Source organism: Pantherophis guttatus, chromosome 4, assembly GCF_059756535.1.
Source record: "Pantherophis guttatus breed Tessera chromosome 4, ASM5975653v1, whole genome shotgun sequence".
Taxonomy (NCBI): Eukaryota; Metazoa; Chordata; class Lepidosauria; order Squamata; family Colubridae; genus Pantherophis; species Pantherophis guttatus.
The window spans coordinates 92,345,664-92,365,032 of NC_142066.1; the positions used below are offsets into that span (position 1 = coordinate 92,345,664).

The window sequence follows — 19,369 nt, forward strand, 5'->3', positions numbered from 1 at the left end:
AATAGATAGAAAAAAGGATTATATTAATGAGAAGGAAAAAGAATGTATTACCGAAAACGTTTTTTGATATGGCGGAAGAATTAAACTTGAATGATATATGGCAAACATTAAACCCCAAAGAGAAAAAAATTACTTTTTATTCCAACCCACATAAGTCCTTCTCAAGAATAGATAAGATATGGACAAATAAAGAACTAAGTAAAGAAGTAGAAAATGTAGAGATTCTCCCAAACATTTGGGCAGATCATAACCCCATGAAAATAATATGGAAAGGTAAAAAAAAGAAAATCAGAAGATGGACATTAAACCCACAGATACTACAAGAGAAGGAATACATATAAAAGATTAATCAGGAATTGACCTTATTTCTAAAGGTAAATAATAAACAATAAACTTCTTTGCAGAACCTATGGGACATAATAAAAACATACAAGAGGAATAACTGTAGCATATATGGCAAAAAGAAATAAAGAAAAACGGAAACAGCAGAATATATTAGTGAAAGAATTAGAACAGCTAGAAAAAAATTTCAAATAAGGCCAGATGATGTACAACTAATTGAAGAAGTAACATTAGTAAAACATAAATTAAACCTAATAGAACAAGCAGAAGACGTTAAAAACATTAAATACGTGAAACAATACCAATTTGAGAATGCAAATAAGCCAGGGAGGTGGTTATCATAGAAAATTAAGAAAAGAAAAGGAAAGTAGAATAATCCACCAACTGCAGGAAAAGGTAGGGGATTTATAAAATAAGGAAGAAGAAATTAAAATGATTGCATTAAAATATTTTGAGAATTTATATACACAGGAGGAAACCGAGATAGAAAAAATAAATGACTATTTAAAAGAGAAAAAGATGCCAAACATAGAGGAAGATAAGAGAATGCTGCTAAATAGGGAAATAACATTGACAGAGCTAAAAGAAGCGATTCAAAAACAAAAAAATAATAAGACCCCGGGATCAGATGGTTTACCAGGAGAATTTTACAAAAACATGGGGGAGCTATTAGAACCCATTCTTTTAGAACTGTATAACGAGGTCCTGTTGGAAGCAAAAATCCCTGTTTCATGGAGAGAAGCATATATCACAGTGATTATGGAAGAAGATTCCGACCCAAATCAAATACAAAACTACAGGCCAATTTCACTTCTGAATGCAGACTACAAGATTTTTATGGCTATCATAGCAGGAAGGATGAAAAAAAATACTAAATGAGATTATTCACTCTAACCAAAATGGTTTCTCCCTTTTAGACAAATTAGAGATAACACAAGAATAGTATTGAACATATTAAGAGTATTACGAGATGCATCCAGAGAAACAAATTGCCCTTGTTTTTCTGGATGCGCAAAAAGCATTTGATAATTTAAATTGGAAATATATGATTAGTCAAATTAGAAAAATGAAATTCGGCGACAAATTTGAACAAATGGTTGAAGCAATTTATTCGTCTCAAAAAGGAGAAATTATAATAATAATAAATGGAGAAATTACAAAAACATTCAAAATAAAGAAAGGAGTCCATCAGGGATTCCCACTGTCACCTCTGCTTTTTATTTTGACTTTAGAATCACTATTGATGAAAATTAGAGCAAATCCAGAACCAAAATTAGGGAACCAAATTTAGAATGGAAGAATATAAATTAATGGCATTTGCAGATTATTTGGTTTTTTGTTTTTTTTTGGAAGACCCAAAGGAAACAGGATCAATATTATTACGGGAAACAGAAAAATATGGGGAAGTAGCAGGCCTTAAAATTAACAAGGCAAAAACAAAAATGATAGTCAAAAATTTAACAATACAACAGAAAAGAGAATTAGAGGGGAAATTAGGATTACAGAATGTGAAAAAAGTTAAATACCTTGGAATTTGGCTGACAGCAAGGTGTTCTTCAATCAAAGAAGACAACTACTAAAGCTTATACAACAAATTAAAATTGATTTGGAAAGATGGGGGGCATTACATTTATCCTTACTGGATCGGATTGCAACGATTAAAATGAATATTCTTCCGAAATTGTTATATTTTTTCCAAACCATTCCCATAAAATTAGATAAGAAATTTTTTATAGAACTGAATCAAATTACAACAAAATTTACATGGGCGAAGAAAAAAGCAAGAATAAAATTATCAGACCTTCAGGACAATAGAAGCAGAAGTGGCTTAGGGCTCCCAGACTGGCGATTTTATTATCAGGCAGCAACTCTAGTTTGGATTAAAGAATGGATCTACTTGAGAAATAAAAGATTATTCACATTAGAATGACCTGATTTAAAAAAAGGATAGCATGCCTTCCTATGGGACAGAGAGAACAAATCTCATTCAAAAAATTTTCAACATAAAAGGGCCGTCGGTCTTACCTGACACACACCTTCTCGTTGGGTAGAGATAGCAGCCAGGCATGGGTTGTACTTGTCTGTTCAGATTGAAGGACTGAGTCTATCATAGTTGTTAAGTCCCGCCCTTGTTGCTAGGGGTTCCAGCTTTTGACGAAGACGAAGAAACAGACCCGACGTATGGGAGAAATGAAAGAGTTAGCAATGAAGACCAGACTGACAAAGGATGGGGCTGGCTGCTGTCTCCACCCAACGAGAAGGTGTGTGTCAGATAAGACCAACGCCCCTTCTCCATTGTGGGTGGAGACAGCAGCCAGGCATGGGACATACCAAAGTTCACTGTCCCTAGGTACGGGCAGGCCCAGTCTGGTCAGAAGACTCCCCTGCATTATGAACCCCTTGCAGCACTCTCTATCCAAATGCCGCCTTGGTGGAGCACTTGTAGTGCTGAATAAAGGGAGAAGGGGAAGTCCAAGTCGCCGCCCTGCAGATCTCAAGCAAAGACGCCTGCGTGGCCTAAGCCGTTGACGTAGCCGCACTGCAGGTAGAATGCACTGTCAGGAATGCAGTTCATACACCTTAGCAATCGTCTGCCGGATCCACCATCTGATGGTCGAGGAAGTCACCCTGCCACCTAAAGAGACTGGGAGAAACGACATAAACAAAGACTCCGTCCTGCAGAAGTCAGCAGTTCTCTTGAGATATACCTGGAGAGCCCTCCAGATGTCCAATGTATGCCACCGCCTTTCTAAGGGGTGGGCAGGGTGAGGGCAGAAGTCTGGAAGGATGAGTTCCTGCAATCGATGAAATGGTGTATTGATCTTAGGGACAAAGGTAGGGTCAAGGCGCAGAACCATTCGATCAGCGTGGAACACACAGACATCACTCTGCATAGAAAATGCAGCAATCTCTGAAATCCGCCTCGCAGAAGTAATCGCCACCAAAAAGGCGACTTTATATGATAGAAGTCGGAAGCTGGTCATCCGTAAAGGCTTGTACGGGGCACCCGTAAGGGAGTTCAGAACCAGAGACAGGTTCCAAGTGGGATACCTGTGCACCACGGGGGGACATAAGTTAGTGGCTCCCCGTAGGAACCTATGTATAAGAGGGTGTTAAGATAAGGAGATAAGGAACCCACAAGTCAGGACCATTGAGATAGCCACCACCTGCCTCCAAAGCGTATTGGGTGAAAATCCTCTGTCAAGCCCGTCCTGGATAAAAACCAGGACCTGGACAACTGAGGCCTGAAGGGCAGAAACCCCCCTTTGGTCACCCCAATCACAAAAGGCCTGCCAAGTGGCCGAATAAATGCGGTCCGTGGATGGCCTCCGTGACGCCTGGATGGTCTGGAGAACGTTGGAGGGGATGTCCCTACTCAGGGCGCACCGCTCTATTGCCAGGTGGTCAGTAGGAGCCACTGGGGATCCAGGTGGACCACTGCCCCCTGGCTGAGCGAGGCCACGCCCTGAGGAATCCTCCAGGGTGGAGGATTCCAAAAACCAACAAAGTTTTTAGGTCTGCAAACCAGGACCTCTTGGCCAATGAGGTGCCAGAAGAACGACTTCTGCCTGCTCCTGTAGGATCTTGCGTACGACCCTTGGGATGAGGGATATTGGCGGAAATGCATATTTATTTATTTATTTATTTATTTATTTATTTATTTATTTATTTATTTATTTATTTATTGAATTTTTATACCGCCCTTCTCCCGAAGGACTCAGGGCGGTAAACACACACACACACACACACACACACACACACACACACACACACACACACACACATATATATATATATATATATATATATATATATATATATATATATATATAATAAAAAGTAAATAATAAATTGAGTCAACTTGGTGTATCTGCTAAGATCTTGGCATAGAATTTAGATGTTTATGCTAACCCTGCTTGTTGAAACAGAAAGGTCTTCAGGGCACGTCGGAAAGTGCGAAGATCTGGGATTATTCATATTCCAGGGGGTATTTTGTTCCAAAGAGTAGGTGCCCCTACAGAGAAGGCTCTCTCCCTTGGAACTACTAGACGACATTGTTTTAATGATGGTACTATGAGTAGGCCTACTCTGTGAGAGCGTATTGGTTGGTGGGAGGTTATCGGTTGCAGCAGGTGGTCTCGTAAGTACTCAGGTCCTAAGCCATGGAACACTTTAAAGGTGAGAACCAACACCTTGAAGCGCACTCGGAAGGCCACCGGAAGCAGTGCAGCTCGCGTAGAAGAGGTGTTACATGTGAGCGCCATGTTGCTCCCATAATTACTCGTGTGGCCGCATTCTGGACCAGTTGGAGCTTCCGGGTGCACTTCAAGGGGAACCCCATGTAGAGAGCATTGCAGTAGTCAAGTCGGGAAATGACGAGGGCTTGAGTGATTGTGCGTAATGAGTCCCGGTCTAGAAAGGGACGCAATTGGCGAATCAGGCGAACCTGATAGAAAGCTCCTCTGGCCACGGCTGTTATATGATCTTCTAAAGACAGTCGTGCATCCAGGAGGATGCCTAAATTGTGAGCTTTCTCTGTGGGGGTCAATGACTCATTCCCAATAGTTAGTGATGGGACTAACTGGCTGTACCGGGATGCCAGCAGCCACAGCCACTCAGTCTTGGAAGGGTTGAGTTGAAGCCTGTTTCTCCCCATCCAGACCCGTACAGCCTCAAGGCACCGGGACATCACTTCAAGGGCATCATTGGGGTGGTTTGTGGTGGAGATGTACAGCTGAGTGTCATCAGCGTACAGATGACATCACACCCCAAAACCACGGATGATCTCCCCCAATGGCTTCACATAAATGTTCAACAGGAGAGGTGAGAGGACTGACCCCTGTGGCACCCTGCAAGTAAGGGGCCTCGAGGTCAATCTCTGTCCACCTGTCAACACTGACTGTGACCTGTCAGAGAGGTAGGACGAGAACCACCGTAATACAGTGCCTCCCCACTCCCAGCCCCTCCAACCGGTGCAGCATGATTCCATGATCAATGGTATCAAAAGCCGCTGAGAGATCTAATAGTACTAGAATAGAGGAACATCCCCTATCCCGAGCCCTCCAGAGATCATCACCCAACGCAACCAATGCTGTTCCTGTGCTGTATCCAGGCCTGAAGCCGGACTGGAACGAGTCTAGATAGACAGCTTCATCCAGGTACTGTGGGAGCTGTCGTGCCACCACACTTTCGACAACCTTTGCTAAAAAGCGAAGGTTGGAGACTGGATGGTAGTTTACTAAAACAGCCGGATCCAGAGAGGGCTTCTTAAGGAGGGGTCTCACCACAGCCTCTTTCAAGGCGGGAGGTAAGAATCCATCGCTCAGAGAAGCATTAATAATTCTCTAGAGCCAGCTACGTGTAACCTTCTGGGTAGCCAGCACTAGCCAGGAAGGGCACGGGTCCAATAAACATGTGGTCGCATTCAACTTCCCCAGTAACCTGTCCACGTCCTCAGGAGTCACAGTATCAAACTCATCCCAGATAATGTCCTCAAGATCTGCCCTCGTCATTTCATCCGAATTAACCCAGTTATAGAGTCCAAGCCTTCCCGAATCTGAGTGATTTTATCGTGCAGATATTGTGCAAAATCCTCAAAGGAAGGTTGTAACTGGAGCACGAAGTATGTTTGGCGGCAAAACAAAATGGGGCTGGCAAGAGAAGGCTGGAAGTGGGAGCGCGAAGCTCTCTAAAGGACTGCCATGCACAGCAATCCTAAAATGGAACTAAGGCTCTCAAGGCCACCTCCGTTAAGACAGGACGGAGAACGTCGAAATCGGTGAGGCTGAGCAAGGCAGGCCGGCAAAAAAGCGGAGTGTGAACGGCAACTGTCAATCACAAGCTCAAAGGAGAGCCACACTCAAGCAGAGGGGAGCACAAAGCTCCGCTTTGTAAATAAAAGGCCAGAACCGCCCCAAGGCTGCCCGACAAGTTCTCAGGGGAGCACAAAGCTCCACGTAATACCCCAGCTAGTGGGAGCGCGAAACTCCACGAAATCCAACAGTTAGCTCCCCCCAGGAGCGCAAAGCTCCATGCCATTCCGGAATGCCTGCCTGTTCAACAGAGGGAAAAAAACAGATGGTAGAATACAGGGAGCTAGGAAAAAAAAAAAAAAACCCACCCCAAGCAGTCAAGCCGAAGCGAGCTGCCAGGGAAAAAAGGGCACAATCCACAAAATGGATCAGCTCTTTCACTCACAGTCAGAAGAGCAAAACACACAGTCCAAATTCCTAAGGAAATAAGCAGTCACAAAGCAGAGAAACAGTCCCACACGCCTGTCCAGTCTGAAGGACTGAGTCAAAAGCTAGAAGCCCCTACCAACAAGGGTGGGACTTAACAACTATGACAGACTCAGTCCTTCAATCTGAACAGAGTAGTACAACCCATGCCTGACTGCTGTCTCCACCCACAATGGAGAATACGAGAAGCTCTAATGCAAACATGGCATGAAATTAAGAAAAAACATTACATGAAAATCCCTAATTGGGTTTCGACGATGGAAGCAATGATCCATCCTTAAGTAAAATGGTAAAATACAGCAAAATTTTAGATAACCAGGGGAATCTAAAAAGTAGGCAAGAATTGGAAGAACAGGGAATAAATATAGATTGGTGGCCTTATCTACAATTAAAATCAAGATATATAAAAGATAAACATGAATATGGCATTGAAATTCTACTAAAACAATTAGATAAAATATTGATTGCTCCAGATGAAAAATTAGTAACCAAAATTTATAATTATTTACTAGAATTTGACAGAGCTAAAGACATAGTAAAAGAAGCTATGATAGCCTGGGCTAGGAATATTGGACATAATATCGAACTAGAAGATTGGGAAATAATTTGGAACAAAAATTATAAATTAACCAGATTGGCAAAAAGAAAATCAATATAAAATGTTTTACCGTTGGTACTTGGCACCCTCTAGACTGGCAAAAATATATCCAAATTTAAACCCCAGTTGTTGGAAATGTGGACAAAAGCAAGGTACCTTCTTTCACACATGGTGGTTACGTTCCGAAACAAAAAAAATATTGGATGAAAATACATAGTTGGATACAGGAAGTAACAGGTTTCCAGATAGAATATACACCAGAATTGTTTCTTCTAGGAATAATGAAAAAGAAATATGAAAAAACAACAACATATATTATCTACATATGACAACGGTGGCAAGATTGGCATTTGCGCAATGTTGGAGAAGTTAAAACATACCTTCCAAAGATTTAATAATTAGAAAGATATTAGATTGCGCCGAGATGGATAAAATGACATTGGAACTGAAAGGACTGATGGATTCAGATTTTTACGTAATATGGGAGAAATATTATAATTGGATTGAAGATAGAAAAAAAGGGAAATAACAGATAGTAGATTCTGTAAAATTATATAGCGTATAGGAGAACATTAGTGTGATGATATGTAAATGGTCACAGTCATGCACAAGAGTTGAATAAGAATTGTTTAATTGTTAAAACCCAATTTAAAAGAACAGTCATGTAAACAATTGATATGAATAATTTATATGTTTCATATGGAAAAGATAATTATATTTTGAATCTTGGTGTTGCTGCGAATGGGTTTCCCATCTATGTCTCTCAGAAATTAAACATTCATAATATGTATGCAAAGGAAAAGGACTTATTGGATCATTTTAGCAGAATATTTAAAGGAATTTATATACCAGAATTAAATCTTTTCTGTCCAGTAAACAGATGCATAAGAGAAATTATTTTTATATTTAATTCAAATCTATTAGAAGCTTATTGACGCATTCCATTCTGTATCTATTCCACATATATTCCAGTTTTCAGCTAGGTAAAAACTGTTGCTAAAATTATCTAAAAACCCATCATCTTTTTAAAAAATCATTACAGACTTGGATGTGTTTATGGTGCTAGGACATCTATTTTTGGCAGTACTATATTTTTATAGCAATAGCATTTAGACTTATATACCGCTTCATAGTGCTTTTACAGCCCTCTCTAAGTGGTTTACAGAGTCAGCATATTGCCCGCAACAATCTGGGTCCTCATTTTAACCACCTCAGAAAGATGGAAGGCTGAGTCAACCTTGAGCTGGTGAGATTTGAACTGCCAAACTGGCAGCTAGCAGTCAGCTGAAGTAGCCTGCACTCTAACCACTGCGCCACCTCGGCTCCATTATAATTTTTATTTCTTTTTTTTTCTCAACTTTTTATTTGTTTCATTATATAAAAGAGGAGAAAAAGAAAAAAAAGACATTGACTTCTGACTCTTAGCACAGTACAAGATAAAAACACGCCCTCCTCAACTTTTTTTTACACTATAACTAGCCATTTCTATAATGACAATTCTTTCTGATCAACAAAGGTCAAAGTTTCTTTTTTTTTCATCACAAGCACAAAATCTAGAAGTGATAGCCAAGTGAAAATATACTGTATTTTCCTCTTTGAATAAAATAATCAATTTAACCATTCCTGCTTTAGCTTCCTTTTTATGGAAATAGTATGTATGTCTACTTGCACCTAATAATCTTTGTCTCTGTCACCATTTTTATTAACAAGATTCATTGTGTTCTTTATAATTCTTTGACCTTAAAGAAAGGGGAAAAAAACTCTTTTTTTCCCTCACCCTTTTTTTAAAATGCTAAACGTTTTTAAAACACGTTTTAAGTCAAAACTTTCTAGTGCATTTTTTTCTTTGAATGCTTAACATGCAAACTTTAAACTTCAGTATTGCATTTAGATCCCTCCCTCCAAACTATCCTTATAGAATATTTTTTTTCTTTTATAAACATTCACACAGAGAGTTTTTCTTTAAACTGATATATTATTTTCTTTAACTTTCTCTTAAAATGGGTACTCTCAAATACATTTTCAATAAACTACTTTAGGTTAGATTACTTTGCCTACTTTAAGAATTACATATTCAAAAATCCATCCTAATTCCAGTTAACTCATTAAATTTAAGGCACTACTATATGTTTAATATCCTGTAGGATCCTAAAGCTGTTCTCAATTACACACACCTAAAATTATTTTAGAATTTCAGATGTAAAAGTAGCTTATTAATTAGCATCAAAAAAACTTCCATTTAGAAAAAACCTGGAAGTATGCAGAAATATTTTCTGTAATTCTTTGCCTTTCTGCCGCATAACCTTTAAAGTTCTTTGAATTGTTTATTTTGCATTTTGAAGTCAAAATATGCTTTTGAATTATACAGGTGTTACTGGTAAGGATTCTTGCTCAAGGTTCTATCAGCTAATTCACTGAAATGCTGTTTTTTATCCGATCCACTGATTTGCTGCTCTAAAAAGTAATATTTCTGAATTGCTGCTATTAGCATCAACTAGAATTACTGTGTGGTTCTCAAGTAAAATAATTCCATTCTCATATGTTTGTCACTAGATATTATACTTTTCTGTATATTTGATTATTTTTATTTTTACAGGTGAAAGTTGCAATCCTTAAATACATAGAGACACTTGCACAACAGATGGACCCAGGAGATTTTGTAAATTCAAGTGAAACTCGTCTGGCTGTATCTCGAATTATTACTTGGACAACAGAACCCAAAAGTTCAGATGTTAGGAAGGTATTTCAAATTATGTTAACATGAGTAAAGTTATTTCTTAAGAACTTTCATTTATCATTTATTGTATTGAATTCTACATTAATATTTTAATATCAATAAAATGATATTGATTATCCATAATAATTTTGAAAAAAAAAATATGTGTTTGTTGACTTTTGTGAAGGACAATAACCAAGCAGAATTTTGACCTAATATAATATAAACAGATGAATTTAAATCATGCAAATTTCTATTTAACTGATTTGGAAATATATTTGCCAATATATCGTATTTTTCGCTCCATAAGACACACTTTTTTTCCCCAAAAGTGGGTGGAAATGTCGGTGTGTCGGTGCCAGTCCTTTGGTGAATAGCAGCTGGGCCATGGAGGAGGTTCCTTTTACAGTGCTGAACCCTACCTCTTCTGTCTTTGTCATTGTCCACCTCTTCTGTCTCTTTTCTGCAGTGCAGAAGTCAATAGGTAGAGCTGGCACATGAGAGGACATCTATCTGCGGTCCTCTCAGGCTCCGCCCAATATGGTTTTTTCTTGTTTTCCTCCTCTAAACCTAGGTGCATCTTATGGTCAGGTGCATCTTATATATATATAAATTGTCATTGCATGAAATGTAATACATGAAGGTGCCTCCTTTGGAAGTAGAATTATAAATATAAAGAATTACTCTTTATATTATGTGGCTTTCAAAAAAGTAGGGCTAACATATAGACCACAATACACTCTTTAGCTATACATTGAGTATCAGAATCTGCCAGATGTGCAAGATTGGAAACTCAATCACTAAATAAATTGCAGAGGCAGTGCATGTATGTTGCCTCCCTTCTTGAAATATATACCATGTTTCTCTGAAAATAAGACCTGGTCTTATTTTTATTTATTTTTTTGCCACCAAAAAAGGCACCAGGGGATGTCTTCTACTGACTCACCTCGCGGCGGCAGCACTGACACCAGGAACCCGTTGTCAGCCCACTTTTTCTGTGGCCACTTGTAGCCATTTGCACACATCACCCCTGGCTTCCGTTTTGCCATCAGAGGTCTTCAGGAAAGGCCTCTGCAGAGCTCCAGATTGATCCGGAAGGGCCTCTGATGGTGAAACAGAGGCCAGGAGTGACAGGTGTATCAATCCGGACCTCGTTTCTCAACTGCAGAGACCTTTCCAGAATTTTTACCCATGCGCCTCACTTCACCCCATGCACCACAGAATGGGCAGGGTCTTAACTATGGCATATTTTGGGGGTAGGGTTTATATTGGGTGCATGTGAAAAAAATGAAGCTGGGGCTTATTTTCAGGATAGGTCTTATTTTCAGGGAAACACGGTACCTCTGACTGTGCTACAAGCACAGCTATTCAGTGGGGAATTTGTTTAGTAATTAAACAGATGTGGAATGCAAAAAAATATTTGATTTTACTTGTCGGGGCATTCTGTTGTTACTGTTAACCTTTGTCCTTGACCAGCAGTGAAATGCACTTACCTTCGCTACTGGTTAGGAAATGTGACCATGTACGCCTCTTCTGCGCATGTGCAGCGGGTCAAAAATGGGACCCCAGAGGGTGAACGGAGCCTCCCGCCGCCAGCTCTACCGGCTCACGCGAGCTGGATAGATCCAGCTGGATTTCACCACTGTCCTTGACTCATCAGGCCATATCCTAGGAACTGACTAAATACATAGACTTTCTGAGACTGGCATTATTACAAGGGCTGTTCTAAAATCTTGCTCAATCCAGGCAATCACCAGGAGTCAACAGTGACTGGAACATTCACTGCATTCCATACCCCCAATAAAAGGTTGCAGCTGCAATTTATCTGGAGACTAGTGCACATCTTTTCTGTATGTGTCTGGCTCCCAAGACCCATTACATTTACAGTAGATAATATTGAATCAGCATTATGTAATCTAAAGTCATCACTATCTACAGGACCAGATTGATTATGTGCTTTTTTCTTGAAAAAGCTTGCTACTGTCCTAGCTGAACCTTTGTGTACAATTTTTGAAGTATCGTTTTGAACTAGTTCTCTACCTGATCTATGGTCATCAGCTATAGTTACACCAATCTTTAAAAAGGGTGACCCTAGTTCAGTAGAAAATTATAGACCAATCTCTTTGTGCTGTGTTACATGCAAAGTTATGGAATCAATTATAAAACAATCCATCATTCACCACTTAGAAACAAACAACTTGCTACCTGACAAACAGTTTGGCTTTAGGAAAAACCTGTCCTGTAATTTAACTTTTGCACTGTAAAAACATCTGGACTACATGTCTTGATCAAGGTAAAGCTGTATATGCAATTTACATAGATTTTTGTAAGGCTTTGATACAGTAGTACAGGGATGTCAAAATAAGGCCCGGGGGCCAGATCTGGCCCACGGGGTGTTTAGATCTGGCCCATGGGGCTGACCTGGAAACCGCAGTGCCTCTGCCAGTGAAAATGGAGCTCGTGAGGGCTATGGGCAGAGGGTTACAGGAGGCTGTTGCAGCCAAAAACGGAGCTCAGGAGCCCTTTTTCGCTGGCAGAGTGCTCAGGCCACCACAGGTGCCCTGACACGAGTGACATCGAGCTGGCCATGCCCACCCCGTCCCCCCAAGGTCAAACACAACCCTGATGCGGCTCTCAATGGAATCAAGTTTGACATCCCTGCAGTAGTACATGATAAGCTGCTGTTGAAATTAAACTCTTACTGCATTTCTGGACCTTTGCACAAGTGGATTGCTGCTTTCCTGTCTAATAGACTGCAGAAAATCAAAATAGGGAACTCGTTGTCTAATCCTGCATCAGTTAACAATGGTGTTCCGGATGGCAGTGTTTTAGGTCCCATGCTTTTTTCGTTCTATATCAACAACTTACGTGATCAACTGAAAAGCAATTGTGGCCTGTTTGCCAATGTCATAAAATCATTTAATACTATAGATAATTCTGTTGTTTTGCAAAGTGATCTCGACTATGTGTCTGAATGGTCAACTATTTGGCAACTTCAAATTTCGATTAATAAATACTCTGTCTTACATATTGGTAAATATAATCAGAATGTCAAGTATAAGCTAGGTAGTATTGATCTAGCAGATGACCCTCACTTTGTCAAGGACCTAGGTGTACTTATTTCTGATGACCTATGTTCCAAAGTTCATTGTAACAGCGTTGCCAAAAAAGCATTAAGAATTGCAAATTTAATTTTGCGAAGGTTTTTTCCTGGAAATATCTTATTACTAATTAGAGCTTATAAACATATAAGCAGGCCGGCCTGGCCTAACTTTCCCTTTATATTGCTTTTTGATTTTATTTTAAACTGGGATGTCTTGAATTATCTAGGACCAGAGTGTTTAGTATATTTTAATTGGTTTTTTATTAACGTTTGTATTACATGTATTTTTATCGTTCGCTGTTCACCGCCCTGAGTCCCTTAGGAATAGGGCGGTATATAAATTTAATAAATAAATAAATAAATAAATAAATAAATAAATAAATAAATAAATAAATGAGTAAATAAATAAATAAATAAATAAATAAATAAATAAATAAATAAATAAATAAATAAATAAATATGCATGCTAGACCAATCTTAGAGCATTGTTCAACTGCTTGGAATCCCTACCATGTATCTGACATCAGTACAATCAAACAGGTTCAGAAATATTTTACGAGAAAAAATTTTCTTCTGTACACAATAGAATTCCCTATGCTACTAGGCTCAAAATTCTCAGTTTGGATAACTTAGAACTGGTCGCTTGTGGTCAGAGATATTGCTATACAAAATTATACATAGTAATGCTTTACCTATAAATGACTTTTTTTGTTTTAATTGCAATAATACGCGCTTTAAACTTAATGTATCGTTCTAAACTTGACTGTAAACAATATGAGTTCTGTAATAGAGTTGTCAAAGTCTGGAGTGCTCTACCTGATCCAGTTGTCTCAGCTACAAATTTTCATAATTTCGGTCTCAAATTGATTTCCATGGACCTTACTTACTTAAGTGGTCAATAGAGGGGGCGTGCATAAGTGCACTAACATGCCTATTGTCCCTGTCATTGTATTTTTCTTTTATTCTTGTTCTTGTTTTTGTTTGACAAATAATTAATTAATAAATAAATAAATAAATAAATAAACAAACAAACAAACAAACAAATGACAGCCAGGCTCTGCTGAATGAGGAAAAAAAATGATATTAGAATCTAACAAGCCTAATAACAGATTATACTCACATCACAGTCTAGTATGGTATATCATACATGGACTACACTTCACTATAGAAGCTAGCAAAACACATTATATGCTCCGTACATCATCGAATGTCATAAGAAGATGGCTTTATTCACACAACTTGTAGAGGTTTCTGATATCTGATTTCTTAAAAAGCTGAAGAACAAATACAGAAGCCTTTTTTTAATGCCACCCAGTATGCAGTGAAACCCAGCCCATTTATTTTGGCAAAATGCTGTGGGTATCTTTTAAGGCTATAGTTGAAAATAAATGTACAGTAAGTGCTGATTTCAAAATTATTGAATATCAAATTCAAGGATTGAATGTATGTAACATTTTACAGAATGATTTATGTGGATCGACCCCTCCCAGAGTTTAGTATTTCTTTTACTGAAATATAAAGAACCCAAAAGGAAGAAAAAAAAGTTAGCTTACTTGTATGTAATTATATTTTAAAATTTCATCATAATTTTAGAATTTCATAACGGAGATATGTGTTATTGGAAGTCCAGGGAAGAAAAAAGAGCTTCATTGAATGTGAATATATTTTACAATTCCATAATTAAGAAATTATCAACAATTGTCCTTCAAGTCTGTCTTAATTATTTTATCATTTTTCTAGGCTGCGCAATCAGTGCTGATTTCTCTTTTTGAACTCAATACCCCTGAATTTACAATGTTGTTGGGTGCTTTACCAAAAACATTTCAAGATGGTGCCACAAAGTTGCTTCACAGTCACCTTCGGAATACAGGCAATGGGGGACAGGTATATTTATAATCATTTACAGTAGCTAGAGATAATTAAACTATGCTGAATTAATACACATATATGCACTTAGTAGTCCTCTTTTATTATTGTTATTTTTATGTTAGTTTTCAAATTGGAACTTTGAGTCTTTATTCTAGAAAAATGCATGAAGCCTTCTTCGGAGATTTTTATATCATTATAAGTATAAATCCAGTAACAATGTTCAAAAGACTCATGAGGAATGTATGTGTGTTTTATAGGGGCCCACGGGAAGCCCATTATCAAGGCCTGTTCCACGCTCACCAGCTAGTTGGTCTAGCCCCATCACTTCACCAACCAATACATCCCAGAACACATTATCACCAAGGTAAGATACTAAATATTAATTGAGAACCAGCACTGACTCTCACCCAACAAAAAGCTTTCACTGATAAAGATGAATTTGTTTCCACCAGGATTTTTCTTGAAGAGTGGCAGAAATTGTTTTTCCCTGCAGAATCAGCCATTTTACAGAGTTCTGCATTTAATTCAGCTTTGTAACATTTAAATAACACAAAGTTTTCAACCAATTTAAATACAAATATGAATTAACTGCAACATAATTTAATTTAAGAAAAATATAGTGACAGAATATTTAAAACATCAATTCCACAAAAATCCTATTGCTGCTTACCATATAATTCATTTATTTTGAAATATGTTCAATTTTATATAGTTTGTAAATTTCTTTGTCCCTTTCTTTTTCTCCTTTTCTTTCTTAGAAGTACTTTCAAATATTTTGTTAAAAGAAAAATATTAATTTGTCTCATTATTTGCCTGGTTACCCTTGTAAATCCCCACTATGAACAGCAGAATGTTTTCTTCCATACCTGTTCTTTGTGATCATATTTTATTTCTAAAATATTAACCCCATCTTAACTCTGTTACAATAGCTGCTCCTTGTCTAAATTTCTAATCTAGCAATGTTTGCCACAGCTCGAAAAGAGGCATATATATGTAAATATTATTTCTAGCCTAATTACTTATTTTAATATAAGCACTCAACTAAATTCCCATTGAGTTTTATGTACAAATTAACACATAGAAATATTCATTAGAGAATCATCAATTGCTGAAATTAAAACTGCTTCACAATATTTTTATTGCTGTTGTTTCATAGTGCATTTGATTACGATTCTGAAAATATGAATTCAGAAGATATATATAGTTCTCTCCGTGGAGTGACTGAAGCAATTCAGAACTTTAGCTTCCGCAGTCAGGAAGATATGAATGAACCTTTGAAACGGGATTCAAAAAAAGAAGATGGTGATTCAGTAAGTATAATGGAAAAATCTGTAAATTGAAAAATAATCAGGGTCCATATCAGAGATGGGTTTCAGCAGGTTCTGACCAGTTCTGAAGAACCGGTAGCGGAAATTTTGAGTAGTTCGGAGAACCGGTAGTAAAAATTCTGACTGGCCCCATCCCCAGCTATTCTCTGCCTCCCAAGTCCAGCTGATCGGGAAGAAATGGGGATTTTGCAGTATCCTTCCCTTGGAGTGGAGTGGGAATGGAGATTTTACAGTATCCGTCCCCTGCCATGCCCACCAAGCCACGCCAACCAAGCTATACTCATAGAACCAGTAGTAAAAAATGTTGAAACCCACCATTGGTCCATACTGATATATTCTTGGGTGCTTGTTTTTTTCAGCCCATATGCAAGAAAACAAAAGATGCATGTTCTTTGAGGTAAACATTACTCAAAGTAAATGGGAATTAGCCCTAATTAAAAAAATATGTGGAGACATAATTATAAGATAATTATTTTTAAGCCCTAGGCTTAAAAAATGCTTCTCATTTTGAATCCTTTTTATGTTTGCATTTACTGGCAATATCACCTGTTGATATAAAAGTGTATGTGTAAGGACAAACAAGCTTAAAACTGAAAAAGAATATATTTGCATCAAATGAATCTTAGAATCATAAAAAACTGATGGCAGAAAAAGACCTACCATATTTTTCAGAGTATAAGATGCACTTGCCGGGAAGCCTGGCATCATGTTTACGAGATGGCAGCGTCCAGGAGGACTGAAGTGCTGCGTCTCTATCGGGCCTTGCAGCGAGAAAGCCAGGCTTTCAATGCCTACAGCTATAGGTAGGAAGACGGGGGGGGGGGCGTCTCGAGAGTGGAGCCTTCGGTGCCAAGTCCCTTTTCTGCCCCCATGAAAATCACTCCCCAACCTAACCCAGCCACTCCAGTTAAATGCGCGTAGGGTGATAGGGTTTGTTTTAAACAGATAAAAAGATCTGTGCTACTCGTTATCAAAATCCAAGTAGAAATGAGGACGCTGCTGATCCTGATGCTGGTAGGCAGAGGCAGATTTTTTCCTCCCCAAAAATTAAGGTGCGTCTTATAGTCCAAAAAATACAGTAGTACTCCTTCAAAAGTGCCCTTTGAATTTATTTTTTTCTTCTTTCTTTCTTTATTATTATTATATTTTTTTCTTAATTTTTGACAGTTGATGAATGAATGTTTGAATCCCATGATTCCCATCACATCAATGAATCCCAAGCATGTTTATACTCAGTTACTGGTGATTGACTCATTATTTCTGCTGGAAGTTGGTTCCAAGATTCCACTATTCTTTCTGGGAAATAATACATTCTAACTTTACTTTTGAACTTACCTCCTGTTTGTTTGAGGTTCTACTTCCATGTTCTTGATTTTTGGTTAATACTGAAAATACTGTCTTCTAGAATCTTCACACCCTTAATATGCTTAATGTTTCAATCATGCCCCCCGCTTTCCCTTCTGTCCTGCTAGCTGTACATATTATTTCCTCTAATCTTTCTTGATATGTTTTGTCCCTCAGACCCTCAGACCCTGCACCATTTTTGTTGCCCATCTCAAGATTTGCTCAATCTTAGCAATATCCTTTTTTAAGTGAGGTCTCCAGAACATTTGGACATAGAATTCCAAATGGGCCTGACTAAAGCTCTATATAAGAGCCAAGGTGGTGCAGTGGTTAGAATACAGCACTGCAGGCTACTTCAGCTGACTGCTACCTGCAGTTTGGCAGTTAAAATCTCACTGGCTCAAGGTTGACTCAGCCTTCCATTCTTCCGAGGTCAGTAAAATGAGGACCCAGATTGTTGGGGGGAAAATGCTATCTCTGTAAACTGCTTAGAGAGGGCTGTAAAAGAACTATGAAGCAGTATATAAGTCTAACAGCTATTGCTCTATAGCAGGATTAGAACCTCGTTTTTCTTGCTGGTGATCCCTCTAGCAATGCACACTGTTTGCTCATTTTGTAGTTATCTGCTATGAGCATACCTAAACTCTTTTCTTCTGCTGCTCTGTCTAACACTGTACCCCCAATACTCTGCCTGATAATTGTTTTTCCCTAAGTACATGATCTTAGAGTTAGAAACATTACACCTGCAGTTTTCACAATTTGCCAGCAGTGCCAATTCATTTTCTTTGTTACAGATACCCCCAGGAATATCAACTCTATTTCACACTTTTGTTTTGTCAGTAAAAAAGTCAAGCCTAGCAAATCCTATCTGCTTTATGTAAAGACCAACCTCTCCCCACTTCCAAGAAAGTACGAACTCTTGAAAACTTTGTATTTCAAAAGGAACCTTTTATTGAAAAGGGATGAAAGCAAGTCAAAATTCAAAGCAAGCTCTGAGGTCCCTCAGGGTATATAGTCCAGGATAAAGGGAATTAGGAACCCCACCCCACCGTCTGATGTGGATTCTCACCAATCTGCTGGTGTGAAGATGGTATCATACCGACCTCTCTGAGAAGCAGATAAGAAGAGCTTCTCAGGGCCATCTTGCAATCCACACGTCCCCCCCCCCTCTCATTTCCCAGGAGGTGAGAATTCTCCAGGCATTACTGGCGCCAGGCAACAGTTATAAATCAGGTTAGAGTTTATACAAAGAGGACCAGGAAATAGGATATTTAGGATATATAGGAAAGAGAACTAAATGTGACAAATCCAAATCCCCCCCTTCTTCCACGAAGAATGGCAGATACACAGATCTGACACTAGGACTGAACCTTGTGATATACCACTTGTGACTGGTCCCTTTTCAAACAGTGCTCCATAAACAATCACACTCTGAGATCTATCCCTGAGCCAACTTCTAATCTATTGAACCACCCAGCAGTTAAGCCATAGCCTGTATATCTTTTTTGTGAGTTCATTATGTAGAACTATATCAGATGCTTTGCTAAAATCCAAATAGGATGTCCACAGCACAGTGTCACATTTGTGACAGTTCTGTGGATATAGCCTGTGGACATTTGTGACATAGTTTTAAAAAGGTTAATCAGATTAGTTTGACATGATCTGGACATTATTTGCCCTCAGTAAAGTGATGCTGTTTTGAGTCCATCAAATTGTGAGATTTTAATTTAATTTAATTTAATTTTATTATTATTTTAGGACTTCAGCTCCTACAGTTGTTAAGATCATTGGCCTATAGTTTCCAGCTTCTTCCCTATTCCCCTTCCTTTG

At 38.4% G+C, this 19,369-nt stretch overlaps 1 protein-coding gene across 50 annotated transcripts in view; it reads left to right on the forward strand.

Moving 5' to 3' along the window:
* The window catches only part of CLASP2 (cytoplasmic linker associated protein 2), a 495,740-nt gene that overhangs the window by 463,252 nt on the left and 13,119 nt on the right, over nt 1-19,369 (forward strand). For 48 of the 50 annotated variants that reach the window (XM_060686009.2, XM_060685988.2, XM_060686008.2 and 45 more), the window contains 4 exons: nt 9,776-9,919; nt 14,739-14,882; nt 15,125-15,231; nt 16,024-16,177. In XM_060686009.2, the coding sequence (XP_060541992.1) occupies nt 9,776-9,919; nt 14,739-14,882; nt 15,125-15,231; nt 16,024-16,177 (549 nt within the window). Of the gene's footprint in view, nt 1-9,775; nt 9,920-14,738; nt 14,883-15,124; nt 15,232-16,023; nt 16,178-16,867; nt 16,999-19,369 lie in introns of all 50 variants that reach the window. The other 2 variants (XR_015734236.1, XR_015734237.1) reach the window with 1 other exon arrangement.